The sequence below is a fragment of the Staurois parvus genome, unplaced genomic scaffold (genome assembly GCF_062004578.1).
Source record: "Staurois parvus isolate SC_StPar_1 unplaced genomic scaffold, SC_StPar_1.0 ptg000564l, whole genome shotgun sequence".
NCBI classification, from domain to species: Eukaryota; Metazoa; Chordata; class Amphibia; order Anura; family Ranidae; genus Staurois; species Staurois parvus.
The window spans coordinates 7947848-7962432 of NW_028318360.1; the positions used below are offsets into that span (position 1 = coordinate 7947848).

The window sequence follows — 14585 nt, forward strand, 5'->3', positions numbered from 1 at the left end:
TGCAATTTTTAACTGCAGGTTTTCAGCAATTGCCATGCAATTCTATTGCGGTACAATTGTGTTTGGAGTGCCATTAAGAATAGTAGCACCCAATAATGGAACCCAAAAAATGTGTTTTACCATAATTTGGAATCTTGAGAGGATATGCAGCAATTCTGCCCACGATTCCAAATTTCCTCATTTAAACGGGATGTTAGGCAAGGTTCACACTATTGCGGATTTGTGGCCTGTGTTTGCGTGGGCTTTTGCACCATGCTTTTGCACCGGCTTTGGATGCGTAGGGGGTGCCATTAAGAATGAATGGCAGCCCCATGCATTTCTACAGACCAGCACATTTTGGCTGCGAGTGGGTGGTGGGTTCAGGAACAGCTGTGATTCCAACACACGCAACCACCCACAATAATGTGAACCTAACCTTAAACTGGAGCAGACACTGAAAGTACAGTTTGGTTCTTATATATTTGGACACAGGCACAATTTTAGTTTGTTTCAGGTATTTACCAAAACATATTCAAGCTATAGTTATATAATGGATATGGGCTGAAAGTGCACACTCTCCGGTTTAATTTGAGGGTGTGTACATCAAAATTGGAGGAAGAGTTTAGGAGTTACAGCTCTTAAAAGTAGCCATCCCCCATTTTTCAAGGGACCAAAAGTAATTGGACAATTGAATATAATCATAAATAAAATGTTCATTTTTAATATTTTGTGGAGAATCCTTTACTGGCAATGACTGCCTGAAGTCTGGAACCCATGGACATTACCAAAGACTGGGTTTCCTCCTTTCTGATGCTTTGCCAGGATCTGACTGCAGCTGTCTTCATTTGTCCTTTGTGGGTCTTTCTACCTTCAGAAAGTTAAATGCATGCTCAATTGGGCTGAGATCAGGTGATTGACTCGGCTATTGCAGAATATTCCACTTCTTGTCCTTCAAAAGATCCTGGGTTGCTTTTGCAGTGTGTTTTGGATCATTGTCCATCTGTACTGTGAAACGCTATCCAATCAGCTTTGCTGCATTTTGGCTGAATCTGGACTGACAGTATATCTCTAAACACTGCAGAACTCATCCGGCTGCTTCTGTCTTCTGTCACATCATCAATAAACACTCAATGACCCAGTACCACTGGAAGCCATGCATGACCATGCCATCACACTGCCTCCACCATGTTTTAGATGACGTTGTTTACCTTGGATCATGAGCTGTTCCAAGCCTTCTCCACACTTTTTTCTTCCCGTCATGCTGGTACAGATTAATCTTTGTTTCATCCGTCCAAAAATGCTTTTCCAGAACTGGTCTGGCTTTTTTAGATGTTTTTTGGCAAAGTCTAATCTGGCTTTTCTATTCTTCATACTTATGAGTGGTTTGCACCTTGTGGTGAACCTTCTGTGTTTGCTCCCGTGAATTCTTCTCTTGATTGTAGACTTTGACAATGATATGCCCACCTCCTGGATGTCCGGATGTTGTGAATGGGTTTTTCTTTACCATAGATAGGATCCTGCGATCATCCATCACTGTTGTCTTCCATGGACGTCCATGCATTTTTATGTTGCTGAGCTCACCAGTGCGTTTTTCTTTCCGCAGAATGTACCAAACTGTTGATTTGACCACTCCTAATGTTGCTGCTGTCTCTCTGATGGATTTGTTTTGTTTTTGAAGCCTTACAATGTCCTGTTTTACTTGCATGCTTGCATGGACAGCTCCTTCGAACGCATGATATAGGTTCACAGCAATAGATTCCAAATGCAAAATACCACACTTAGGGCTTGTTCACACTTGACTGTTTTACCAACGCTTGCCAAACGCCCCTATAGCGTTTGGAAGCGTTGGTCTGGCAATTGCCGAGCGTTTTTTAACGCTCTGCAAACGCTCTGCAAACGCCGCATGCGCGTTTTAGCGGCGGTTGCTAGGTGTTTGCCGAGCGTTAAAAACGCCCCACAAACGCCTATAATGACGTTTGAATGGTGTTACCGCTCCGCAAATGCCCCGCAACCGCACCACAAACTCCAGCTGTTTGTGGAGTGGCACCATAGACTAGAATAGGAGGCTTCAAATCGTCCTGACTCGACCAGAGGCGTCAGTTTTGCCGCAACGCTAACGCTCCCGTTAGAACAGCACCATGCAGAATTGTCAGAGGCGTTTGGGAAGCGGTAAAAACGCTTCCGAAATGCCTCTCTGCCGCCTGCACACAACGCTAGTGTGAACGTAGCCTTAGAATCAAATCCAGACCTTTTACCTGCTTAATTGATGAAGAAATAATGAAGGTGTAGCCCACACCTGGCCATGAAACAGCTTTTGATTCAATTGTCCAATTACTTTTGGTCCCTTGAAAAGGGGGGGGGTGGCAACTCTTAAGAGTTGTAATTTCTAAACCCTTCATCCAATTTGGATGTACATACCCTCAAATTAAACCTGAGAGTGTGCACTTTCAGCCCATATCCATTATGTAACTATAGCTTGAATATGTTTTGGTAAATACCTGAAAAAAAAAAATTGTGCCAGCGTCCAAATATATATGCAGAAATGTAATATTTTACAGTTTATTAGTCCTATGATGTGGTGGCTGCATTAGTTCTTTTTTTCAGGCATTTTTGCTTTTTTTCACCTTGTGATCCTTCCAGTGCCACTTTCTCTTCTTTTCTCCATAAACTGGAGGAAAGGGAAAAGGAGGGGTTGTAGTCTACAGAGAAGACTGGGAACAATGTAACTGACAACAGTCAGAGAATACAAGAACTTATCAACTCACAACATTTCTGGTAGGAACAAGAGGTATTTATTTATTTAATTTTTGCTCTTATAGAAAAGATATAGTTCATTGTTGGAGTTTGTATACTTTGAAGCTAAACTCCATGCAGATATTAAAGGATAAGTTCACCTGTGGGAACATGTTACATTACCGTTTTTAGGGTGGAACGTGTAGTATGTTCCCACTGCTGGAGCCGCCACCTACTGTTCTCTCTCCCTGTGGCAGCAGTAGGGGGAAAGTTCCCCATACTAGCTGTCCCTTTTTGAAAACAGTGCGGCTGTGTGGGGCTCCACCCACACAGAAACGTCATTCACTCAGAGTTCTGTGAATGAATGAACTACAAGTCCCAACATCTTTTGCAGCTGCCCGCTTGTAGCATACCTCCCAACTGTTCCTGATTTGGGAAAAGTCCCTCTATCCTTTCTCATTTTGGTCTGACCTATATAGTTGTATATAAATGCATTATTTATCTTTCAAAAAGTGTTTCCCAGTGCTAAACCTTTCATCCATCTTCTAAATTGTTGCATTTGGAAACTTCAAAAGCTAATATATGGGAATAGCAGTAGTAAATAATGTATAATTCTCCTTTAAGGGGGTGTGGCAGGGGGTGTGTCCTATGCCTACATAAATTTGCAAATAGGTGTTTCGCGTTCCCATCTCAAAAAGTTGGGAGGTATGTTGCAGTTCTCAATAAACTACCACGGCGCTGTTGAGTGCTGTGGTAGTTCATTCATTCTTCCTATCACAGTGTATCTGCTTTCCCATACGAGGTATGAGCAGACAGATACACTGACAGACTTACAAGAGTCCTGCATGGCACCAGTGATCTGTTGATTGCTGGTTCAATGCTTTCCAGGCACAAAAATAAAAAAAAAGTAAATGAACATTTTTCTCATTGCAAAAAAATGGGCATTTATTTTATTTTTTTTTACTAAACTTGTCCTTTAAAAACACCAAATAATGTGAGTGGGTGTTAGGGTCCTTTCACATGGGCTTTCTGATCAGGTTCATTTGTCAGTTTTTCTGGCAGACCATATCATAAGCTTCATGTAGGTCTATGGGCAGGTGGATGTAAACAGACATGCATCATGTTCTGTAACTAGTATTATGTTATCAGTGGCTCACCAATGTTGCTAATTGCATTTGTCAGCCAATAGAGAAGAGGAGATCTACTAAACTAGATATGGAGAAATTATAGAACAGCAAACTCAAAAAGTGTGCTGTATCAAAAAATGGCGTACCTGTTTATTCAGCATCAAAAATACTATATGAATAGGCTCTGATTCCAGCAATCCTCTGACCCATGAACCACAAACTAGTTAGAGCTATCCGAAGAGCCATCTCCAGTCTAATACAGAACTCCCCAATCCCTCCCAACCACTCTGGTCTTGCCAGTTCACAAATCTAAAATAAACCCTTTAAAGCCCTTTTTAACAGACCTGAGTCATGTGACCCTCCCCCTGGACTGGTGATCTGCTGCAGTTCAGGCCTACTGCTGACCATTCTAATTGGCACCCTTCATGGTGATCCCACTGCCACTGATGCTTCAGGACCCTTTAAGGATCCCTCCATTGGACTTAATGGGACATGTTCATATCAGGGGCAGCAACATGAGCATTCGAAGAAAGACCCTCATTTTCTGCAGTCCAGAAGAAAATAGACTTGAGACCAGGTGTATCATGTGACCATAAATTTTGGTTGTAGTTCAACCTTACACATTCCTTGAAATCAGCATGTGGCAGGTAATGGCTGCTCCCATCAGAGCTTGATCACACGTATACATCAGTTCCTTTAAGACCTGAGTCACGGAGCTCCAGTAGCAGCTGCAAATTAATCAGACAATGCTTTCATTGGTTTAATTCAACGCACATTCATTTCTAAATTGCTCACCTTGATCACGCTGAGGCTAAATGATTCACTATTGTACTTCATCTAAAGGATTTATTTTAGATCAGCAGTAAATGGCTTCTCTGCCTTCGACAGGGGAATTAATGAAATGTTTTCAATCTGTTTCCTGGAGCTTGTCTGCCATGGACTTGTGACATGTATTATTTATGACGGCTTTCCTTTCTCAATGAAGTTAAAATTTAATGCTATAATACCTAGGACTCCCTACAGTGCTTCCTCTTATACTGTGTGCTGTTTGTTGTTTCATAAGCACATTATTTAATGTAGTAATAATAGTAATAATAAATGGAATGGTAATAATTAACGATAAAGGTAAACTAATCCTGTTATTTATATGTTTATTTTATGAGCTATGCAATGATTTGAGCCAAATCTTATACTTGTTCCCATTGGCTTCAAAATTTGACATCTATCCATTGGTGAGTTGAGTTACAACTCTATCAAGCTCTGTCCAGCTCCGCTCAGGTATTGCTCATTACAGCCCTGTCCAGCTCCGCTCAGGTATTGCTCATTACAGCCCTGTCCAGCTCCGCTCAGGTATTGCTCATTACAGCCCTGTCCAGCTCCGCTCAGGTATTGCTCATTTCAGACCTGTCCAGCTCCATTCAGGCATTGCTCTTTTTCAACTCTGTTTGGTCATTGCATATTATAGCTCTGGCCAGGCATTGCTAGTGTCCAGTGTTCTTCAGACATTCCTCGGTATAGCTCTGTCCAGCTCTGCTCGGGCATTGTTCGTATCCAGCTTTTCTCAGGCATTTCTTGGTACAGCTCTGGCCAGGCATTGCTTGTGTCCAGCGTTCTTCAGACATTCCTCGGTATAGCTCTGTCCAGCTCTGCTTGGGCATTGTTTGTATCCAGCTTTTCTCAGGCACATCTCGGTACAGCTCTGGCCAGGCATTGCTTGTGTCCAGCGTTCTTCAGACATTCCTTGGTACAGCTCTGTCCAGCTCTGCCTGCGAATTGTTGGTATCCAGCTTTTCTCAGACATTTCTTGGTACAGCTCTGGCCAGGCATTGCTAGTGTCCAGCGTTCTTCAGACATTCCTTGGTATAGCTCTGTCCAGCTCTGTCAGGCATTGTTCGTATCCAGCTTTTCTCAGGCATTTCTTGGTACAGCTCTGGCCAGGCATTGCTTGTGTCCAGCGTTCTTCAGACATTCCTCGGTATAGCTCTGTCCAGCTCTGCTCGGGCATTGTTCGTATCCAGCTTTTCTCAGGCATTTCTTGGTACAGCTCTGGCCAGGCATTGCTAGTGTCCAGCGTTCTTCAGACATTCCTTGGTATAGCTCTGTCCAGCTCTGTCAGGCATTGTTCGTATCCAGCTTTTCTCAGGCATTTCTTGGTACAGCTCTGGCCAGGCATTGCTTGTGTCCAGTGTTCTTCAGACATTCCTCGGTAGAGCTCTGTCCAGCTCTGCTCAGGCATTGTTCGTATCTAGCTTTTCTCAGGCATTTCTTGGTACAGCTCTGGCCAGGCATTGCTTGTGTCCAGCGTTTTCCAGGCATTCTTCAGTACTGCTCTATCCAGCTCTGCCCAGGCATTGCTCTTGTGCATCTTTCCTTGGGCATTATTTCCAGCTCTATCCAGCTCTGCTCGGGCATTGCTTTTGTCCAGCTTTCCTTAGGCATTTCTTGGTACAGCTCTGTCCAGGCATTGCTCATTTCCAACTTTTTTCTGGCATTCCCCTGTACAGGTCTGTCCAGCTCTGCCCAGGCAGTGCTTGTTTCCAGTTTTCTTCAGTCATTGCTCATTACAGCTCTGTCCAGGCATAATTTCAAGCCTTGTTCCAGCTTCACCTGCACTGCTACAGCCCAGAAGTTCCTGGTGATTCTTCTTGCCATTCAGTGCTAGTTTTTCAATGTGCACAGCAGGCTCTAATGATACTGGATGTGACCGATTGGGTATGTAAGTATTTGAACAGGCTGGTGCTGTGTCTCTTAAATTTAGCTGCCTGAGAACAAGAGCTATAATACTGACGCCTGTTTTCTGTAGATGCTGACCCAGATTGCCTGACCATTTTATCATCTGCTTCGACTTCTGTCTTGTTTGTTGACAACCTGGATTGTTGGACTACACTCTGCTTCCTGCCAAGACCCTTTGCTTGACCCTGACTTTGCTCTTATCTGCTCTCTCCTGTACCACCGCAAACTGCAAAATCCATCTCCACCATTAGGATCTCTGCTAAAAACCAGGTGGTGCTTGGACTCCACACAGTGTGAACCATTGTCACCTGCTAGGGGGTGACATCTTGGTAACAGCAGTTGACAACCTGGGCAGTTTTCAATGAACAGTCAAATATAATTTAGAGGCATTATGGGCAGATAAGATATGGAATAAGAGACAAAGGGTGAACCCTAATTTGTCTTAGGAACAACACCACCACCAGCCTGAACCGTTGATACACGGCAGGATGGATCCATGCTTTCATGCTGTTTATGCCAAATTCTGACCCTACCATCTCTGTAAACCCTAGAGATGGTTGTGCATGAAAATCCCAGTAGAACAGCAGTTTTTGAAATACCCAGACCAGCCCATCTGGCACCATCAACAATGCCACATTCAAAGTCACTTATATCCCCTTTCTATCCTATTCTGATGCTCGGTTTGAACTTCAGCAAGTCGTCTTCACCACAGCTAGATGCCTAAATGCATTGAGTTGCTGCCATGTGATTGGCTGATTAGCAATTTGTGTTACCAAACAATTGAACAGGTGTACCTAATAAAGTGGCCGGTGAGTGTAAGTACAAAGTACACCGTTCCACCAGCAAACGGGCAAGCTGTGCATGGACCACATAGAGAAGGATCCATCTGAATGAAACTTGCAGGCAGGCAGTAGTCTGGAACCATTTATTTAATACAGAATGTATTGCAAGCCAGGGTCTGTGTTGACTATTCAGGAACCAGTCTTAATTGGGTCACAATTCAAGTTGTAGTACAATTTTTCTGGTTTGGGTTCAGGGCTTGGGTTCTACCTATCTGTCTAACAGAGCTGCATTCTTATGTTCGGTTAAACCCTTGTATAAATCTCTCAGCCTCTTTAAAGAGGAGCTTCACCCTCTCAATCAACATTGAATATTTTTAATCCTTATACTACCAGCATTAGTAAATAGATCAGAAAGTATGTCATATATACTTGTTTTAACCTTTTTTTTTTTTTAAACATTTCTGGATTCCACGAAGTAAATGATACATGAATCATCAGCCCTTACTCAAGATGACCACAGCCAGAAATCCTAGGCGGTGTTTTTTAAAGCAATTTCTCAGCAAAATAAAGCATGGAGACATGAATGGATGGAGGGGGGTGTTCTCTTTGCATATTAAAAAGGAATTAAAGAGTGTTTTTGGTTTGTTTTGCTCAGGTGCAGTGTAGTTCTGCTTTACGTATTTCAGGACCGCCCTATAGCAGATATACTGCTACAGGGCGGCCTTGCTATGCAAAATCATATATAAAAATTGTTGGCTCCCGGAGATGTCAATCACCGGGTCCCGGTGAGCGATTCATGGGACTTGGTGATCGGTGGAGATGCTGATGGGGTTTGATCTGAGTTTAAACAACACAGGTCTCTCTCCAAGCAGAGAGATAGAAAGCAGCACATCCCCTAGTAAAACAGCACACGGTAAGAACAAAACAGCACACTGTTAACCCTTTGATTGTCCCAGATGTTAACCCCTTCCTGCTCAGTATCTCGTGCATTTTATTAGCACTGATCACTGTATTAGTATCACTGGAGATGTCAGTGGCAGTTTGTCAATTCACACCCAGTGTCAGTGTCAGAATGCAGTCCCAAAGTCCCGCTATAAGTCACTGATCGCCGCCATTACTAGTATAAAAAATAAATAAATATTCCAGTATATAAACCACCATTTGTAGATGCTATAACTTTCATGTAAACCAATTATTATATACACTTATTGGGTTGTTTTTCTTTTTTTACCAAAGACATGTAGCAGAATACATTTTGGCCTAAATTTATGAAGAGATGTTATCTTTCTATTTTTTATTGGATATGTTTTATAGCAAAAAGTCAGCAAAATTGTCTGTTTTTTTGTTTATAGCACAAAAAATTTAAACCACAGAGATGCTCATAAAACACCAAAGAAAGCTCTATTTGTGGGGAAAAATATGATATAAATTTCATTTATGTACAACGTTGCATGACTGCGCAATTGTCAGTTAAAGTAATGCAGCACCATATTGCAAAAAATGGCCTGGTCATGAGGGGGGGGGCAAATCTTACTGAGGGCAAGTGATTAAGCAAGCAAGGTACCCTGTAACACAAGAGTCTTTTTTTTTTTTACATGCATCCTTCTTTTCATTGTGAAAGCTGACTCTTGTTCCTTGGCAGTCTCCCATAATGTGACATCTCTAAAAAAGCATGGCAGTTGTCTGTTGGAAAATGACAGTCTCATGTAATGTAACAGTTCTGATAAAGCTTGGTAGCTCTCTATCACTATCCAGTGATGTAACTTCTGATGAACTGTTCTGGTTTGTTGAAGCATGGCAGCTGTCTCTTGTAACTTGGCAGTCTTGAGAAATGTGACAGATATGTAAAAACACGGCAGCTGTCTCCTGGACCATGGTATACTCATGTAATGTGACACGCTCCTATACCACAGCTCTCTGATGAATTTCGCATAAAAACTGGAATAATGTAAGCGTAAGTCCTCATGCACACGGGATGTTTTTACAGCTGCTGTGTTTGGCTTTTAATGTTTTTTTTTCTACAGCAAGTAAACCCCCCAGCATGTTATCCAATGTGTCCATGCACACATAGACTGTAATCAAAATTTTTTGGCAGGGACGTTTTTTGGCTGGAAAAAACCCCAGAACTAGTGAGTTTCTAGAGGAGTTTTTTTTTAGCTGTAAAGACACTCTAATGCTGAAAAACACAGCAAAACGCGAAAAATCGCGACAAACCAGCCTTTTGGCCTTTTTTTTTCAAAATGTTTGGGGGGGAGTAAAAAAAACTCTAAAAAACACGAACCCAAAAAAAGCCACTAAACGCTAATACAAAACGCTGAAAAACTTGTTTTTTAACATGACTTTACACAGCTAACATTACCATCGTTAACCATTAGCCTCCCGGCCAATGGCCGTTTGGCGGCCGGCAAAATCCTTCAGCCTGCAGAGCCGCGCAGCGGCGCGATCTGTCACCGGCCGTGTACCTCGGACACGACCGATGACAGATCTGAGTACCGGCCCCGTTGCCGGTACCATGTGACCTGCTGTGACCAATCAGAGCAGGTCACATGACAGTTGTATACAATGGATGGCTTCATTCATGCCATTCATTGTATACTAGTGTCTAGCTGTGAATGGGCACAGCGATCACATGCACATGTCATGTGATTAGCTGTGGCCAAATCCCAGCTAAGCCCGAAAAAAAAAAACCCTTGAATGAATCGATGTCATTCAGGTAAATGCTTGCTTATAGCAAAGTAATTCTTTGCTATAAGCAAATTGTGTAAAAAAAAAAATACTGATCACTTCTTCAAAGTAGTACAATGTTACAGTGAAATATGAAAAAAAAATCTTAGCAAATAGAAAAAAAATTTAATAAAAATTTAAAATATTAAAAAAAAGTATAAAAATATAAAAATAATTTATTTATTTTTTCATACTGTCACCAGTCAGTGTCCCTGATCACCGCCATGCCAGTTATATGATGACGCTGTACTGCACTGGTGACAGTATGTAAAAAAACAATTGTGAAAATAATTTTTTTTGTTTTTTCATTTTCCGAAAAATTATGACAAAAAAATACAACTTCAAAAAACTCGCCATGCCTCTTATGAAGTACGTCGGACTGTCTACTTTGCAAAAAGGGGTAATTTGGGGGATATCTGTACTGTTCTGACATTCTTGGACCTCAAGAAATTAGATTGGCTGTCAGTACTTCAGGATTGATCAATTTTCAGATCTATACCATAGTTTGAGAACTCTATAACTTTCCTAAAAACTAAAAAATACATCCTAATTTGGGTTATTTTCACCAAAGACATGTAGCAGAATACATCTTGGCCTAAATTTATGAAGAACAATTATTTATTTGCAAACTTTTATAACAGAAACAAAGAAAAACATGTTTTTTTTTTAATTTTTGGTCTTTTTTTGTTAATTTAGCAAAAAATAAAATCCCCGGTGGTGATTAAATACCACCAAAAGAAAGCTCTATTTGTGTGAAGAAAATGATAAAATATTAGTTTGGGTACAATGTTATATGACCGCGCAATTGTCATTCAAAGTGTGAGAGCGCTGAAACCTGAAAAATGGCCTGGGAGGGAAGGGGGTAAAAGTGCCGGTATGGAAATGGTTAAACACTCCACAGCGCAAAAATATTAATGTGTAAAAAGTCCAAACAAAAGTCCCAAATATAAGAATGTGCTCCTATCCCAGAAATAGTGCTCAACAAAAAAAGTGCTCACACCATCCGTGATTGACAATCCAATCCCCACTCACCAGATGGAGTGGACTCTTTGCTGGTATGGATAAAGAGTCAAACAAGCTCTAAAGACGGGGTGTATCCTCCCCAGATACATCTGCACTTGATATCCTCCAAAAACAAATCCCACGTTTAGATGGCAATGAAAAACAAATAAAGAACACAAATAATGCAATACTGTATAAAACTCTTTATTCCTAAACAATGCTGCCCTTAATGCACTCACATGATATAAATTGTGTTCACGCTTCTATAATAAGCTGAGAGCCTCATACTTATGACATAAATCCATATAAATTCCTCCTTTGCAGAAGTGGACTTGCAGTAGGTAATATGAAATTACAATCTCCCCTTAACCCCCCTGGCGGTATTCCCGAGTGTAGCTCGGGGTAAACTTTCAATACCAAAAGCGGTAACCCGAAGCTACACTCAGGCTTACCCTGCAGCGTTGCTCTGGGATTCCCTCCAGCACTTACCTTGTCCTGCGCTCCTGCGATGTCCCCCCTGCAGTGTCCCCGGCCATCTCCTCCGGCCGAAGCCGGCATCCTTCTTCCGGGTTCCATTCCCTGCGAGCGTCGGGACATACGGGGGACGGAACAGGCGGGAAATTCAAAAATTTTAAAAGTGACATTCACTCAATACACTAAAATCATATAGTATAACATTACTGTATCAAACCATTTCACATACATTTTGTCCCGAGTGCTTTGTCCTGTGCCCTGCCTGCATTGTTACTGTTCTTTCTGCCTGGAAACTGAGAAATGTCCATGGTGTCCAAAAAGCATCCCTTTAGGTCAAAAGCAGTTTTACACCAGCTAGAGAACAGCGATAGTAAATTAGAACCACTTGCAGAATTGAGTGATAATGATTCGTGGGGAAATTCGTCATCAGACACTGAAAATGATTTTGCGACTTTGCTCAGTGATGTGCGAACTTGGCTCTGTATTTCAAATTTCAGTGTTTTTGGTTTGCTTATATTATTGAATTACATTTATTATTATTATATGATTATTTTTATGATTATTTATTAAATTATAATTTATGATTTCGTGTTTCAAATTTTATCATACCCGGGATGTTTACTAGACTCTTGTTCGGACAGATTTCAGTGAGTTATTCCTAAGAATTACAGGCCTACAATAAAAAAACAACATATTTCCATGCAAAAAAATTTACCGCTTTGAGCACAGAAATACTGACATAATTAGACTGCTAGGGCGGTAAAGGAAATCAGGAAGTCACTCCGGAGCACCGCAAACCAGCGTGCGCGCCACTCACCGGACGTGACGTCACTACGCATCCACTGGAACCGGAAAATCGTCGATACGTTCCACCCCTCCTCCAGGGCTTGGATAACATGAGTGCATTAAGGGCAGCATTTTTTCGTGGAGTGTTTATATGGATCCTTAACTGTAGCCTCTGCTACACAGAAATGCTGCAATCCTTCTGTCTCTCTTCCCCATTTATAGAACTCGTTTTACTAAAGTTCCACAATGCTTCGTGTTCTGTGAATGAGTGGTGCTGTAGTCTATGTCTATGGTGCTTTATCCCAAAAAAAAAAAAGTATCCTAAACTTCCACTTTAATATTTTGAAGCATGCATGCAGTCAAGTGTTTCTAATAAACATCACATTTTTAAGTAATTGAAGGCATTTAATTAAAATGTCATGTTCTTTTATTTCCCAGTCACATTGTCCCAGACATAATGTTGTATTTGAAGAATTTAGTCATGTGCGTAGAACACTGTGTAACTGTAAAATAATATGCCTTATTCTCTTCAGCAGTATCTCAGCATCAGGCTGTGCCAAGCCACCTTGAGAAGCCTGCCGGAAATGCAATCCTCTGCAGCAACTGCGAAATCGCCTGTAAAGGGGAAGTGCTGAGAGTGCAGAATAAGTATTTCCACATCAAATGCTTCAAATGTAAAGGTAAGCCCATTATATTCATATCTATTCATACATATTCATTGTTTTTTTTCTCAGCATAACTACCCTTACTGTAAAGAATCCTTTTGTATACTGCTAATATAACTTATTTGCTCCATCTACAGTTATAGTAGAACTAAAGGCAAAACTTTTTTTTTCCATTTTGGATAGAGTAAGTGAGGAGATGGACTGATGTGAATGTACAATTTATATGTAAAGATCGGTTTATATTGAGAGCACTATATACTGTAAGTACCTGTAATAAATAACATAAATCAGGGCTTCCAGCGGCACTGATCGAGTGAAAAAATCCATCAGCCTGATTGGACAAAAGTTGACCAAGAGATTGACTTTTGTACAGTTAGCCTGCCCACGGATGGATTGAAATTTGGCCGGTGCCTGCTTAACCAGCCGAATTTTGATCCATCTATGGTCAGCTTAAGAGTGATGACATCCCTCTTCCAGTCTGGAGTGTCTCTGTGCAATGATCAGTAAAAACCAACATTAAGACAGACTCAGGGACTTAGGCTAGTCCTAGATTTAAAGTGTTACTAAACCCACAACAGTAAAATCAGTCTGTATATGCAGTAAAGCATGCTTGTTATACTCACTGTGGAACCTAAGGGGTTAATCCTCTGCATTGTGTAAAAAGGTAATTTGTTCCTGTCTTCTCTGCCCCTCCTCCTCTTTAAATGTCTACCTGATAAGACAGACTGAACAAGTAGCCACATGCACATGCTCAGTTTAGTGTGTATTGCTAGAGAGGGTTTTTTTTTTCTTGGGAGAGTTCATGTGATCAGCACAGGGCCAATCACCACTGTCCAGACAGAGGGTCAGGGGTTTTGCATCCTCCTAGAGCAGAAAGAAAACTCCTCCTACAAGCTTTAACCAGTGCTCTGCGGAAGTCTCAAGACTGCTATATACTGCTGATGAGAAAAGGTATTTAGCAGTTTATATTTACTAAAATAATTGCATTTCCATGTTGTATGTACTGTGAGAGGCCAGATATAGTGAATGCAGGGTCCGGGGAGACCAGATATAATGAATGCAGGGTCCGGGGAGACCAGATATAGTGAATGCAGGGTCCTGGGAGACCAGATATAGTGAATGCAGGGTCCGGGGAGACCAGATATAGTGAATGCAGGGTCCGGGGAGACCAGATATAATGAATGCAGGGTCCAGGGAGACCAGATATAGTGAATGCAGGGTCCGGGGAGACCAGATATAGTGATTGCAGGGTCTGGGGAGACCACATATAATGAATGCAGGGTCCTGGGAGACCAGATATAATGAATGCAGGGTCCGGGGAGACCAGATATAGTGAATGCAGGGTCCGGGGAGACCAGATATAGTGAATGCAGGGTCCGGGGAGACCAGATATAGTGAATGCAGGGTCCAGGGAGACCAGATATAGTTAATGCAGGGTCCTGGGTTTAGTAACACTTTAATTATCAAATGAGAAAGCCCAAAGTGGCACAACGCATCAGGCGGGCGGTATGACGTCATCACGCTGGGGTGGGACTGGGTGCCATCTTGCCGATGTTGGTTCTGATGCTGTGAGATCTCCA

The 14585-nt window shown here is 41.7% G+C and overlaps 1 protein-coding gene across 1 annotated transcript in view; it reads left to right on the forward strand.

The window, feature by feature from the left end:
• Window positions 1-14585, forward strand: part of ABLIM2 (actin binding LIM protein family member 2) — a 298016-nt gene that overhangs the window by 98875 nt on the left and 184556 nt on the right. Inside the window, exon 2 of the mRNA XM_089691577.1 lies at window positions 12877-13020. Coding sequence (XP_089547703.1) covers window positions 12877-13020 — 144 coding nt within the window. The remainder of the gene's footprint in view (window positions 1-12876; window positions 13021-14585) is intronic.